The sequence below is a fragment of the Symphodus melops genome (genome assembly GCF_947650265.1).
Source record: "Symphodus melops genome assembly, chromosome: 11".
Taxonomy (NCBI): Eukaryota; Metazoa; Chordata; class Actinopteri; order Labriformes; family Labridae; genus Symphodus; species Symphodus melops.
The window spans coordinates 1,130,116-1,145,115 of record NC_136701.1 but is presented as its reverse complement, the minus strand read 5'-3'; the positions used below and the strand labels follow the sequence as shown (position 1 = coordinate 1,145,115).

The 15,000-nt window shown below is 45.5% G+C and overlaps 2 protein-coding genes across 3 annotated transcripts in view; both read right to left on the bottom strand.

The window, feature by feature from the left end:
• Positions 1-156: 156 nt before the first annotated feature.
• ppp1r14aa (protein phosphatase 1, regulatory (inhibitor) subunit 14Aa) lies at positions 157-7,957 on the bottom strand. Of its 2 annotated transcripts, XR_013780159.1 has the most exons (5): positions 7,437-7,957; positions 3,981-4,061; positions 3,786-3,818; positions 1,069-1,395; positions 157-1,018 (listed from the first exon to the last, which is right to left on the bottom strand). XR_013780159.1 is itself a non-coding variant. In XM_079356316.1 (4 exons), the coding sequence occupies exons 1-4, from the start codon at positions 7,656-7,658 to the stop codon at positions 1,216-1,218; spliced, it is 516 nt and encodes a 171-aa protein (XP_079212442.1). In that variant the 5' UTR covers positions 7,659-7,957; the 3' UTR covers positions 157-1,215. The 2 variants fall into 2 exon arrangements, 1 of the variants encoding a protein (XP_079212442.1); XM_079356316.1 differs by having other exon boundaries at positions 157-1,395.
• A 2,139-nt stretch (positions 7,958-10,096) lies between these two features.
• Positions 10,097-15,000, bottom strand: part of dlb (deltaB) — a gene marked incomplete at its 5' end in the record, with an annotated part of 12,576 nt that continues 7,672 nt past the window's right edge. Inside the window, 14 exon segments of the mRNA XM_079355112.1 lie at positions 10,097-10,691; positions 10,694-10,862; positions 10,864-11,108; positions 11,601-11,769; positions 11,771-11,818; positions 12,020-12,151; positions 12,153-12,382; positions 13,220-13,462; positions 13,465-13,476; positions 13,557-13,614; positions 13,708-13,740; positions 13,742-13,948; positions 14,035-14,090; positions 14,200-14,265. Of these exon segments, the coding sequence (XP_079211238.1) occupies positions 10,372-10,691; positions 10,694-10,862; positions 10,864-11,108; positions 11,601-11,769; positions 11,771-11,818; positions 12,020-12,151; positions 12,153-12,382; positions 13,220-13,462; positions 13,465-13,476; positions 13,557-13,614; positions 13,708-13,740; positions 13,742-13,948; positions 14,035-14,090; positions 14,200-14,265 (1,988 nt within the window). The 3' untranslated portion in view covers positions 10,097-10,371.

The window sequence follows — 15,000 nt, the reverse complement described above, 5'->3', positions numbered from 1 at the left end:
TGGTTTAAAGAGGTCATAGTCTCCACCTTTTTCAACAGCGCCCCCCTGTGGTCTAAATGAAACCTCTGTTTCTGAGCTTTGGTCCAAATATAACATGAGTCAAGCAGCAGAGGAGGTTTGTGACCCTGTAGAAACCAGCTCTCTCTGAACGCTCCGTTTTGGTGTGTGTCTCTTTAAATGCAATAAGCCCCGCCCCCTGAGTTTTCCCAGTAGATATCACTCCTCTGTAAAGAGAATGAAAATGGCCGAGCTGTGTAAAAGTTTATCTCTAGTCTGGAGGTGGAGTCTATGGGAGGAGACACCAGGAGAGGGGAGGGGCTTATTTAACAGAATCCAACTTGTGATGTCACAAACTGAGAAAATTTGAAACGGAGCGTTTTTCTCTGTGTGGTCAGACTGAAGCAGACCACAAACAAAGGACTGGATGGCTTTATTTCACATGCTGTGGGTCAATAGACACTCAGGTTACCCAGATAAATGTTCAAAAACCCTAAAGTGGATTTTTCAGAACATGTCCCCTTTAAAGTTTGTCCCGGGGGCCCCAATCAGTTGCCTTACCTTGCCGGTTGACAAGCAGCGCCTGTTCATTCTTACACTGTTTCAGATCCACATATGTTAAGTTGTGTGTGGCCTCCAGTAAAGCAAACATGCACTCACCGTGACAGAAGTCGTTTATTAGCAGTTAGTGCACACGGACTGCTGCAGACTCTCACGGAAATAAACAAAGTGAAAACCGCTCAAAATGAATGAACACATGAAATACTTACAGTGAAATATTAAAAAGCACTAATGTGTATTTTAATACAACCGTTTCCAGTGTTACATCGTGCTGCTCTGTTGGATCAATCTCCATTTCCTTTTAACCGTGATAATAAATAAACATCATGACCAATGAACAGATGTTAAAATAAAGTTGTACACATGCCTCTAATCTAGCAGTGTTACACGGACAGGTGCTGTGTCAGTAATCCTAATCGGGCTCGGTCTAAAGACCTCGTGAAGGTCTCGGTCTAAAGACCTTGTGAAGGTCTCGGTCTAAAGACCTCGTGAAGGTCTCGGTCTAAAGACCTCGTGAAGGTCTCGGTAGAAACCATCCCTGAATCTTCCCCTGATACTGGGGAGCTTCTCATTTAACCCTTGACCTTGTTGTTTTTTACCCTTCCTTTGTTTGTGTGTGTGTGTGTGTGTGTGTGTGTGTGCAGGTCCCGGGTGCTGTCAGAGGGTCTGGTTCTGTCCTTGGCGTTGCTGCATGTGTTGATGTGTCGGGTTGTTGAAGTGGTACGGCTCGTGGCGGTAGTGGCTGTGGCAGATGACGGGATGCTCGATGCCCTCGCTCTGCAGCTCCTCCTCTTTGTGAACTCCCTCGAGCCTCACCACCAGCTCTCTGACGAAGGGCTGACGAAGACGAGAAGCAGAGGAGTCACAGAGACGTACGAGGGGATTCTGTTACATCCTTCACTCAAATCTAATATAAATATTTTAAGACTTTAAAGCATCGACACAGACTTTATCTGACCTTCAAACAAACCAATCAGGAGTAAAGCATGGACAGAGCCGAGTGCTCAACGACTCGCTGACTCTCCCTTAGATATCCTGCCACCTGGTGGCTTCCTATGAGATTGCATTCGAAGACGTTTCCTATCGGTGTTGTGCGGAGTTGATACAGCGCGGTGGTTTCTGTATATGAAAAGGTAGCATGAGCGTCCCTCTGTATCGTCTTCTCTCCGTGCAGCAAAAAAGGTTTTTGACACTTAACAATGAGGTTGAACGTCTGCAGAGAATTAGCAATTAGCGGTAGCGACAATGTTTACATTACATGTTGTGTTCTTCATCGTCCAGCTCTTTTTGTTGGTCAAGTGTTTCCATGAATCTAAAAAAGCCCGGTGCTTGAGTTCCCACTGTGTCGACTGTCTGCTCTTAGTAGTTATAAATTATATTTTACTGTTTACTGTGTGAAACTGAATCTGACCTTCTGCGTCCCGTCCTCCTGTGAACCCACCACCCACAGAGGAGACCACAGGGGTCGGGTGCAATGTGGATCCCCGGACACAGCTTCTGGCAGTTGGGTTGAACTAAAATATTTATATGAATGTAAGTCGGTGAGAACGGGAGGTAACAATAAATAACAGGCTGAACGAGCTACAGCTAGCAAGCAGGCTAACGCCCCGCTTAGCGAGGAGACAGCAGACCTGGAACTGATTCTCCAGGAGTGGAGAGGTTTTCATCAGGACTGAGAACAGCTGGAGGACATTTAGGAAGAAATCCTGAAAGCGAACGTAAGACTGGACGAAGCGGAGGAGCGGATAATGAAAGCTGAAGAGAGATACAGAGGATGCCGTATCAGGAACGCTAAAGCTCCAAAGCTAGCTGGATGCTAAAAAAACAGACCAGGAAATCAAAAACAACCAATAAATAACAACGTTGTGCTGTCGCCTGAAATCATGGCGTGTACTTTTCCTTTTAAACAAACTCATGATTTGTTTAAGTTCATTCCAGTCCTGGCTCATATTCAAGCTCTTTCACAATAAGTTAGATTTACGGGGAACAGGAGAGCTGCTGTGTCGCTGCTCTCTGGAGTCTGAAACCTGATGCAGTTAGCTGTAAGAAGCTTTCAGAAAATAATACGCACAATGCCATACAAGCTTTCCTTTTTTTTTTTTAAATCCCACTTTTCAACATGCAAAAATGTACTCTGATATAAAATAAGGCTGCGACCTGTGAGCTGCTCGGCAAAGACACAGTGAGCGTGTTTCAAGGTCGCTGTCTTAAAGAGCATCAACGACACTCAGAAAGTTATCGTACCAAAAAAAGAAGAAAAAAAAAAGAAGATTCTCTTATTTTCATTTTGCAAAACCAACTTTTATACCAAATGTCGGGCTGAGCTGATGTGTAAACAAAGCAGGTGCTGTATGTTCTTCTTCTCACACACGATGGTGCGACAGCTGTGCACGAACTGAAACCAACAACGAGGCAGCAGAAACCGCGATACAGCGCTCAGTGCTGCCTGTAGTTCCACTCGTTCAGAGAAGAAGAGCCAACAGAGAACACTGTGGAGTTTGACTTCATAAAGTCGAGGGTGCATTTTATTCTTCTGTCATTGGTCGTCATCATTCTGTGCACAGAGAGCGCCCTGATCACGTGCACGCCCTTCCTGTTGCTCGATCTCGAGGTGGTGATTTAACCTGCTGCACTTACACGTCAGCTGACCTCGGACTATTTCAGGTCAAGGTCAAATCAGAGTGGCTGTTTGCCTTCATGTCGAAGTGTGAACGCGCCATCCAGAGGGATCTCAGCGGCAGACTTAAAACTGAACAGAAATCATAAACTGATCAAATGTGTTTAAATGTTCCTTCCAACCAAGAAGCTCCCGTTAATGACGCTTGACATCAGGGTGAAATGAACATGAAGCGTGAGTAAGAAAAGCAGCTGACTCTCCCTGCGCTCCTTTGCCTGCGTTTGCATCTCTGAGCAGACGGCGGCGAGGACGACGTCTGAGTCCACAAACGCTCTTTGTCCCAGCTCACGACAATGTGCAGAGAAACGCAGGCGAGCGCACACAGAGGCTGTTGTGGCGTGTGGACTGACTCTGGGACGACATGTCAGAAGATTTAACAACACTTCTGCAGGCTGGCTGCACGTGGCCAGTGTGTGTGTGTGTGTGTGTGTGTGTGTTTATTTGTATGTGCATTCAGGTTTACATATATTATACGTATATTTGCATGTTTCGAGCATGCACCAGAGGCCAAACCTCAGGGTGGAAACTTCACATCTGAGCTCAAACATACCTCTGTGTTGTTTCTGCACTTCTGAAGAAGCTCCTGTTAGAAAAAGAGGAATACAATGTAACAAACAGGCCACATAGTTGATATAAATATTAAAATATTCCAACCTTAATATCATCTTTTTATGAACACATTGCACAACCATGTACTAAAAGTTTTTGTAATAAATCCTTTTTCCTTAATTAATCAGCAGCTCACCTGTAACTTCTTGACTCGCTCCTCGTCGTCAGGCAGATCAATCAAACCGTCGATGTTCACCTCTTCGGGCATATCGGCTTCCTGAAACACACGTGTGCAGCGTATATGAGCAGGGGCGCTTCTCGGGTCTGTCGGGGCCCCTCCAACCGGCGGCCATTATTATTTTCACAGCAATAATGCAGGCGACCCTTTTGAGGCATTGAGAGTGAGCGCTGTCAGACGGGGCCCCATTAGGGAGGTCTCCGACTGTCGCTGCAAGATTTGCACTTTTTGAGGCAATGCTGTGACAAGTAGTGCCATCTTTCACAATTAAATCTGATTGGTTGAAAAATATCAGCAACTTGGTATTTGTTAGAAGCAGTCGGTGTTGGTTCCTGAGGCTCGACCAGTTGAGATTAAAGTCCGGACCCAAACAGAGTTACGAAGTGTGTAAACAAAAGATAACCTTTGATTTGTTTGTTTGTTTTTAATCTTTGGTCAGGGGTCAACAAAATGAAAAAAGCTAAAGTTTGAAAGTGTTTTAAGGCCGCCAAACTGCAAACACGACTTTTTCAGGAAACAATAATTTTATCAAGTATATAAGAGCTGAGTTAAAAATGTTTACATTACTGCAGGGGCGCTGTGAACCCGAGACCACTAAGGGGCCCCGAGGACTGAAAAACTCTAAACCACAGCAGTCGCTCAAAATGTGCAAATTTTGCAATTACAGTAGCAGACCCCCCTAGTGGGGCCCCATCTGACAGCACACATTCTTGATCCTTTCATGTATTTTGAACAATTTCAGAACCTAAAAGTGACAATAAGAAATATTCAAAGCTTTAGAGTCACTTTCAGAGCAGCATGAACGAGCGTTTATTTGAGCCACGCTCAGAATAACAAAGACTGCTTTCCAATTCTCATATTTCTATTATATTGAGTGTGCCAGAAGAGATTTTACTCGTTCCATTAATACATTACTATCTCATACAGGACGCCAAAAATACCAGGATGTTGCATAACAGCCAGTCGTATTTTTTCAGTACGCAGGCCAGCTTTCCCCTTCAGCAGAAGATACCTCAAACATACAGCTGCAGACAGATGTGAGGATGATACTGTATTTACATAAGTGTGAGCTTCGACTGCTGGGTTTGAGTCTGACATGTTTGTGAGGCTGATAAATGTCAGGATAGGAACATTTACACTAGCATGAACATCCTCTGTGTAACATCCTGAGCCCAGAAAGCATCAAACAAAGAGTCAGCCACGACTCGTATTGAATCACAACAGAGAAGTTATAAAAACACATGAAGACACAGAAGATGTCTGGGTACAAGCTTTAGGGAGTGAAACTGTAGAAGCACTGTGTTGAAAATGTTTAAAAGCAGGTATTCTGTAAGAGATGGCTCGTTAGCTTGTTAGCTTGTTAGCTCGTTAGCTTGTTAGCTCGTTCGCTTGTTAGCTCGTTCGCTTGTTAGCTCGTTCGCTTGTTAGCTCGTTCGCTTGTTAGCTCGTTCGCTTGTTAGCTCGTTCGCTTGTTAGCTCGTTCGCTTGTTAGCTCGTTCGCTTGTTAGCTCGTTCGCTTGTTAGCTCGTTCGCTTGTTAGCTTGTTTGTTTAACTTTATCTGTGTGTGGCGAGTTCATATGAGGAAGAACTGCCATTGGCTTAATTCATCTTCTGGGAACAACAAGTGTTTAGAAGTCTGATCTCAAAAACCAACAGAAACCATTAGCCTGGTCTGTAAGTCTGTAAGACTCTCAGCTGGTTTGTTAGCTCAGTAAACAGTCCCCTGAAGACTTTATACTCTTAATCACAAAACTTCAATTCAGCACCACCATCATTTGGACATTTTGGTCTCATTCAAAAAAAAATAAAAAATAAAATATATATTTGTCCCTGAGGGGCGATTCAAGGAAGCACTTAGAGCAAATACGTCAGGGTTTGCTTCAGGGCTCGGGAAGTACCTCGGGCAGCTGAAGACTTGAGAACAAGTCCACACCAACCCGATGGGTGGTATCCCGTTGGCTCTCCGTTCATTATTCAGCCGGGTTTAAGTTACTGAACTCACTGACAGGAAGAGTTTACACATTTTAATTTACTGCAAATATTGACATCTCTGTGGTGAGAGAACTACAAATATTAGTTATAAAACATTAGTTTTTGAACTTCTACAACCTTCTGCACCTTGATCGATCTGCTGTGAACATGTTCTGTGTTCGTGCGCACGTTTTGTGTTCATGATTTGGAGGCAGAGAAGGAACAAAGCAGGAACAGAGGCTCATTCTGGAGGAACAAAAAGCCTTTGTCCCAGTGAAACCAGTGCAGAGACCCATCAGCACATCTCCACCCGAGGCTGCAGTGAGTGCTCGGAGACGCCTGTGTGATTAATCAGACCCTGACACAACCAGGACACCCAGCTTCTTTATTTGCACACACTAAATCTTACACAGGCAGCTTCTGCCCACTTTAGAAACACTCTCCATCTGCGTCCGCCCTCACGCACCTTCAAGCTTCCTGTAATGAGCGTGTGTTGATTTTAGCGCCCCCTGTGGACAGATTGGTACATCACAGCTGTTTGCTGATTGTGCTGCTTTCTGTTCTCTGCTGCATGTTAACAAGCCTGGTGAATAACTACATCTTTGTAAACTCGTAAAAAAAGGCATCCATTCATTTCAGACTTTTTTCATAACCAGCACCTCCCAGTCTTAGTAATCATCAAAAGTATTCACCTTCATTACTCAGGTAGATCTGTTGAGGGTTTTAAAAGACTTCTGTAGAAGCTTTTTAATCCAGTGAAAGTGTAAAAATCTAAATCCTTGGACGCCGACTTCACTGAGAGTCAGTATAGTCTGACGACCACGGACAACGGCGTGCACCTGGACTGCTTGGAGGTCGGGAAGTCCAATTTTTTTGGAACGTAGCGCAAGTCATGTGGATGAGATTCAAAGCAAACACTCTCTGCATAGAGTGTGTGTGTGTGTGTGTGTGTGTGTGTGTGTGTGTGTGTGTGTGTGTGTGTGTGTTTACCATGAAAAGCAAATGTGAAAAAGGGAAAATGTGAAAAGTAGGAATATTTTGTTACTGGACAGCCGTCTCAGTACTCGTGTTATCATGAGGGGCCGAACAGGGTCTGGTTTAGACTCTGGTCTCCTCGAACCTCCAGATGGGACGTGATGTTTACCTCCTGGGCCCTCAAGAGGTAAACATCAACCCTCCCTCACTGCCCATGTAAGGCAGAAAACCCCCAAGACAGACCAGGATCTGTCAGAGAGGGGGGACAGCTGTGGACCTCTGGGTGCTTGGCCTTGTAGGGACAGCGGACTGCCCCACCTCTGCTCTCAGGAAGACCAACAATCTTGATCCAAAATCACAACTTTTATCTTATTTTGAAATATATCAGACATACTCAAAGAGATGCAACGCACTCAAACTTCCAAAAAAAAAAAAAAAAAGGATCTTGTCTGGGGGTCTGCACTGACCTGACCCTGGTACAGCTGGTCCAGACTCTCGTCGATCCACTTCTCGACGTCCAGCCGCTTCTGCAGCTCCTTCCGGTTGTACTTCACGGTGACTCGTGCATGTCTCTTCGGGATGTTACACCTTTGACCCGGAGACAAGTCCGCATCACAGTCCGGGGAGGTCTGGACCTCCTCGTCCTCCTCCTCGAGCGTCCTCGTCGCCCCAGTCCGGTCCGCAGCCATCTTCAGTCCCGACTGGTCTGACTTGTTGTTCGGCGTGTTTTTACGCAGAGAGAGAGAGAGAGAGAGAGAGAGAGAGAGAGAGAGAGAGAGAGAGAGAGAGAGACAGAGAGAGACAGAGAGAGAGACAGAGAGAGAGAGACAAAGAGAGAGAGAGAGAGACAGAGAGAGAGAGAGAGAGAGAGAGAGACAGAGAGAGAGAGAGAGAGAGAGAGAGAGAGAGACAGAGAGAGACAGAGAGAGAGACAAAGAGAGAGAGAGAGAGACAGAGAGAGAGAGAGAGAGAGAGAGAGAGAGAGAGAGAGAGATGGGCTGTGTATACTCAGGTGTTATTTCCTTTCCTTTCGCTCCGGCTGTAAAAAGATAATTAATAAAGTTTATTCTGTTTTTTTTTTGTGTTTTTTTTTAATTCCCTCTCTGACATAAATCAGAACACCAGAGGAAAGTGAAAAGGTCAGTCTTTATTATTATTAAAAATCATTTAAAAAAAAATTTAACTTGTTTATTTGTTCAAGTTTCTCACATTTTATTTGATAATCTCATCTGATCATTTTTCACATTTTGTTTTTCTTTATTCCCAACAAGCTAACTGATAAAATTGTATTCTTGTCATGAACAATGAGAGGTTGTTATTTTTTGGAAAGAGAAGTATTGCTTCTCGTGTTTCTATTTTTCTTATTTCTTAATTTTTTACATTAACACATTTTATGTTCCAAATTATTTGAATGTCTATATAAATATTTAATTAATATAAAATATTTACTAAATACTGAAAGAATGTATAATGTAAAATAAATATAACATATTTGATAAATGTTTAATTAATATAAAATATTTTTAAAATGTCATAATATAAAAATATTTAATACATATTTAAAAATATATATATATTTCATGATATAAAAAATATTTAATAAATATAAGGCACTAAGTTGGCGAATAAAATACTATAAGATGATAAATATGTTTGTTCTAGTTTAAGAGTCCTTTAGTTTTTTAAAGGGACTGATGCTTCTGATGCTTGTGTGTTGCTGCTGGAGCAGAGAGGTCTGATGTTCAGCTTCCTGAGGGCTAATTAGGAAAGACTACAAAATCAGATCTGTGGAAACAAGGAAGTCTGCATTTAACTGAGTCCAACATAAATAAACCTGAGGATGCCAGTCCATATATGGACAGACTGAGGTCAGACCGGAAACAGTGGATAATTATGTCTGCTGATGTTACACCAACAAACCATCAGCAGGCCCGCTCTCTCCTCACGTCACAGAAACAAAACAAGAAAAAAAGTGTTTGAATTATCATCCCAAATCCTCCGCTCACGTGTCACCTGCGAAACACTTCAGACATCTTGTTCCTGGTTTTTTTTTTTTTTTTTTTTTTTTTTTTAAATGGAGAAAAAGTTCACAAGAGTTTCAAAATGAAGTGAAAGAAGGAAATCAAAGACGCTGAGCAGGTGGATCGTGTTGTTGTAATACTCCTTTCAGCCACAAGAGGCCGCTATGAACCAAAACTCCGTCATCACAGGAGGCCTGCAGTTTAAAGCCTTTCCGTTATTAAATTCACTGTTTGTGTTTTTATCTTCACACCTGTATTTAGATTAGCTCAGTCACAAACTAATGTATTATTATTTTTAAAACAGTGTTCACTGCTGCCTACACGTAACCATGGTTACAGTCACACAACAAGGTTTACAGAATAATCTCAGGTTTGTTTTTAAATTAAACTTAAGATGAGATAATAAAAAAACTTTAAGTTGACTTTTAACTAAAAAAAGGTCAAAGGTCATCTATTGAAGGCCCTCAGGTTTGTTTCACGAAATAGTCAAATTAAAATTTGGGGGTTTTAGAACAACTGCTTGAACAAGCAAGTTTGACATTTTCAGGCATTTTGTGGACAGAAAAAAATCATTATAAAAAAAAAAAAGTCAAGAAGTTGAGCAAATAATAAAAACACGTGTTAGTCTGGTTAAAAACCAGTATAAACAGTAATCCAGTCTAAGTTCACTGGTTCTGAACAAAGAGGACGGATTCAGACATTTTCATTCAGAATCGCATCAAAGCAAATCTTTATTCCAACACGAGAACACATGACGATATTAAATTAATGGAAATGAAACGTAACACAAACTTTGGCATGAACACAAAATGGCACTGGAAGGATCAGTGGTGAATAAAGTATAAATATAAATCAGAGTCCTGGCTGACTTCGTTTCCTTTACATATCCCTGAACTGAATCTCTTTGGATATTTCCCGCAGCTCTCAAACAAACATGAACTCTCATTCAGCATCACATAAATAAATCTCTTCATCTGTCACAATCAAAGTGGAGCCATAAACAACTTTCACAATAAATAAATTATATAAATAATAATAAGAAAAAAAAAATGATGGTGCGCACAATCAGGAAATAATGATCAAAGGAAGATTGAAAAGCAAAAATAAAAAGTGTAAAAAAATGGACAATTAAAAAAAAGTGAATTCAAACACAATTAAACTTTTTTTTGGGCAGTTTTTTTTTTTTTCTTCAGAGTTTTTTTGTCCTGTTTTTGGTTTGAGTTGTAGGTCCTATGAAAGGTGTTTCATATTTGTGTTTCTTTGGGTCTTAAACATGGACGAGCTTTGCCCCACTTACATTTCTAACAATCTTTGTTAATAATCTTCATCAGAAGAGTTTCGTTTTCTTCTCCGTTCTTCAGTGTGCGTAAAGAGAGGAGCATCAAGTGCTAATAATCTCCGACCCCCACGTCGGCGTTTTCATCTCAGCCCCCGCTTCGTCCCTCCACATGAAGTCCTGACGCTCGGCCCGGCCCGGCCCGCTCTCCGCCGGCTGCTGTCTGAACCCGGCGTGTCCGTCGGGACACAGCGACAGGCTGAGGCGAGCCGTGCTGTTGCTGATCTTGAACAGGCCGTTTGGAACCAGGAAGGCGTCTCTCTCGCTTCCGCCCAGGTTGTTCACCGTCTCGAAGTCGTTGAACACGGCGGTGTCGTTCAGCTGCTTCCTCCCCTGCATCCTCCTCCTCCTCCTCAGGAAGATGATCCGGCCACCAGAACCAGCACCAGGACGCAGAGCATGCAGGAGACGGTGAGCGTGGCGGAGGACGGCTGGGAGCTTTGGCGCAGCGCTGGTTTGAAGCTGGGCTGCAGGGTGAACTCACAGCTGGGGCCCATGAAGCCTTTGGGACACTGACACACGGGCCCCGTGAAGTGGGGTGAAGCAGGTGCCGCCGTTCTGGCAGGGACGAGCGCCGCAGGCATCCGAGCGCACGCTGCAGTTCTTGCCGGTGTAGCCGAGCGTGCAGGAGCAGGTGTAGCTGTCCACGCCGTCCTGGCAAGTTCCTGCGTTCTGGCAGGGGCTGGACGCACAGTCGTCGATGTTCAGCTGACAGTTGGCGCCGGTGAAGCCGGCCTGGCAGCGACACAAAACGCTCTGACCCAGATCCAAACACTCGCCTCCTGCAGAGGGGAGAAGAACTCAGGTCAGCGTCGAAGAGATCAGAGAGTTTGAACGTTTCTAACTACAGCGTTTACAAAGAAACCATGATCACAAGGCGGCCATTTTTCTCTGACATCACTTCCTGTTTCTATGCCCTCAGACTGATCCGAAACTAAAACATTCATGTGTTGAGAATCTGTGGAAACATCTGATGAAACATCTGACTCTAACAGACCAGAACACTTCTGAGTGAGCTGCGAGCGTGCAGCTGCGTGCGTGCGTGCAGCTGCGTGCGTGCAGCTGTGAGCGTGCGTGCAGCTGCGAGCGTGCAGCTGCGTGCGTGCAGCTGTGAGCGTGCGTGCAGGTGTGGAGCGTGCGTGCAGCTGCGAGCGTGCAGCTGCGTGCGTGCAGCTGCGAGCGTGCAGCTGTGAGCGTGCGTGCAGCTGCGAGCGTGCAGCTGCGTGCGTGCAGCTGTGAGCGTGCGTGCATTCAGCGTGCGGCGTCTGACTCACCGTTCAGACACGGCCTGTTGCTGCAGCGGTCCAGCTTCTTCTCGCAGTTGGAGCCGGTGTAGCTGGGCGGGCAGCGGCAGGTGTAGCCGCCGGTCATCGTCTCCACACAGGTGCCGCCGTTGAAGCAGGGACCGTCTGCGCACGTCATGGCGATGATCTCACAGTTTTTTACCGTAGAAGCCCTGAGGACAGGTGCAGGAGTAATCGTTCTCCAGGTCCTGAAGAGAGAGGAGCAAAAAAAAAAAAAAAGGTCAGGAAGGAAAACATCCAAAACATGGACGAGTCTCCAGCACCAATTCTAATGTAGATCTGTTCAGAGTGCCCCCTGCTGGACAAACTAAGTAACTGGTCCACACTTCTGTGGTGATATTAGCAGGATGATGCATCATGTCGTGTCACGTCAGGCGGGGTGTACTCACGTTGCAGCTGCCTCCGTTCTTGCACGGGTTGCTGTCGCACTCGTTGGTCTCCAGCTCACAGTTGGTCCCTCCGAAGCCGGGCCTGCAGGTGCAGGTGTAGCTGCCCTGGCCCGTGTTGGTGCATGTGGCCCCCGTTGGCGCAGGGTTTGTGGTTGGTGCAGTAGTTGAGGTCCTGGTCACAGAAGAGGCCCCCCCAGCCCTCCTTACAGTTACACTGCCACGGCTGGCTGCAGGTCCCGTGCAGGCAGCCCGGGTAGCGGACGCACTCGGTGCAGGAGGGGCCCTGCCAGCCCATGCGACACGTGCAGCCCCCGGGGGCCTCGCAGTAACCGTGCTTCTCGCTGCAGTCCGCTGAGCAGATGGCTGCAGAAGAGAGGGAGGGTGTGTGGTTACAATGGGCACGCCTTATATCACACACACACACACACACACACACACAGCCCCCCCCCCCACAGACCCCACTGTTAGTTAAGCATTAAGCCAAGCAGCTGGCAGGCACACCGCAGGAGAAAAAACGCTTTCTTTTATCCTCAGTCACACACACACACACACACACACCTTGAAAAATGAGTGTGTGTGTAGCGGGGGCCACCGCTCTTTCTTTCATAGCGACAGAACAAAAGGCAGATGGAAGAGCACAGATGGAGCTCGTTCACATCTTTAACCTGAACGTCAACAAACCGCAGACTAAACGTTGTTGGACGTGACGTTTCAAATCGATTATTTCTCTGACGAGCTTTATGAAAGAATAAATGTTCACAGGTTTAAGGTCATTCTACAGTTTTTCTTCAAAATGAAGAACACTTTGACATATCGTCATTATTAATGTTGGATTATTTTTAGAGAGTTTTTATCAGGATCATTACTTCGAACTTTATTGTCCGAAAGGTATTTGCTCAGTTTTTTCCACTAAATTCATTTATTTCTAACTTGTGATGATACAGAGGACAGTTAAATATCATACTGTGGACTTTTGATGTTTAAATCCAAACATTTGGATTTGAATGGATCCAAACAGAACTTTAGCGATAATTCAGAATTAAGCGGTTTAGACACTTCCGGTTCTCTTTGATTTATTTACACTTAGAGGTTTCTTTACTATCTGACATTTTATCATCGCAGCCTTTTTCCCCGTTTGCACCACTTTCACAGTGACTCGAGGCGATGGTTGGGTTCTTGCATGGTGACGCTGGTTCTTACCTTCTGAGCAGTAGTTTCCCTTCCAGCCGTCCAGACAGATGCGGTTCCCCTCCTCGTCGCAGGTGTAGTGTCCCAGCGTGTCGTCCCTCGGCCTGCAGTACTCCGCGCAGCCGTCTCCGAAGTAGAACTCGTCGCAGAAGACGTGGTAAGAGTAGCGCAGCTCGCTCTGCTCGCCGAAGTGCACATCCTGGGACCAGTCCTCCCCGATGGCGAGCCTCCTGCGCGTGGCGAGCCGGCTCACAGGTTGTTCTGGTTGTCTGCGCGCGGAGATCAAGTCAGTCAAACACATTTCATGTTTCAAAGAAGCTCTTCGTGTTTCACCTTGAACATGTCTCACCTGTGTATTCAGTCGGAGATTCAGCGTTCCAGGCTTCGATGATTAAAGAGAAAGTTCCCTGGATCAGAAAGAAAGTGAAGAGAGTGAGTTCATGATGTTTTACTCAAATCAAAATCTTTGTTTGAATCACATCCATAGAAAGTCTTCATACCGGCCACTTGAAGTGGAAAGGCACCCGGATGGGCCGCGCTGCTGGAGATGGACGTGTGGTCGGCTCGGATCACGTTGGTGTGTCCGGTACCGAAGGTGCAAGGCGGCTCTGCAGAGATCACGTCCTCCGGGTGTTTCAGGCAAATCCTGAAAAAGATGTGACAGTCTCTGTGTCTCCTGCAGATCCGCTGCGCCGTGTGGAAGGAATGAATCTTCAGCTCGAACACTCCGGAGGACAAAACCTGAAAAGACAGACAGAGAGCGCGCGCTCACATCAGACCCGCTGTGCGTCACGGCTGTGTTTCAGCACACACAGAAGCCAACTCACCACGTGCACCAAGGCCAGAGCCAGGAGGTATCTCAGGTGTAGATTGTGCCATTTTTCTTAGAGTGACTTTTCCAGCTTCCAGTGAAAGTCCGCATGCGTAAAAATATTCCCAAAATATGAAGCTCAAAAAAGTTTCATCCCGTTGGATCCCGTGGCTGCTCTTACTGTCCCTTAAGTCCCTTTCTTGTCCGATGGGGTTCTCCTCCGTCCTATAGTCCTCTTGTTTGGTTTCTGGTGCGTAAAGACGCGGATGGGGCGTTTTTATACCTTCCCGCTGCTGCGCGTCACGCGCCGAGGGGCGGAGTCAGAGCTGACCTCCAGGGAGCAAACTGACACGGAGCGCCTGTCTGGGGATTTAGCCTGCCCCGTTACACTGGTCTGCTTTCTTTAGGAGGAATATGCATTATTAGAATCTGCAGGGTAGATATGTTTGTTTTAATCTAAACCACCAACTGTGGATGAGAGAGGGACGCACGCGCAACAATCTCTGAAAGTCCAATTTGAAAGTTTAAGTGAGGCCAAGATTGGATTATTAGTTGTTTTATGACGAGCAGTGTGGTTAAAAAATGATCTTAAAAAATAAATTAAAATAAATCCAGATTTGTAAAGGGGTTTAAATGTTGAAGGCTTTTAGAGTTTGGGACTGAGCTCGCGCGCCATGACTGAATCTTTCTACTTTTTTTCCACAAACATGGATTTCATAAAGTTCCCTGTGAGGGTCTGTGCTGGATCATTGTTGAGTTTTATTCTTTTCTTACTGAACAAAGATCAGAAGGAAGCGGGGAAGAATAGCAGCACAACTTTTCTTTCTTTACACCCAACGTCGTAATTGCTCTGACGCGTGTGAGGGCGGCGCGCGCATTGTGCGTGAGGCTGCTATTCAGAGCGCACAGAGGGGGGAGGGGGGGGGGGGGGCAAACGGTGCTTGTGTGTGGTGCTTGAGGGGGGGTGGGGGGGGGGGGGTCT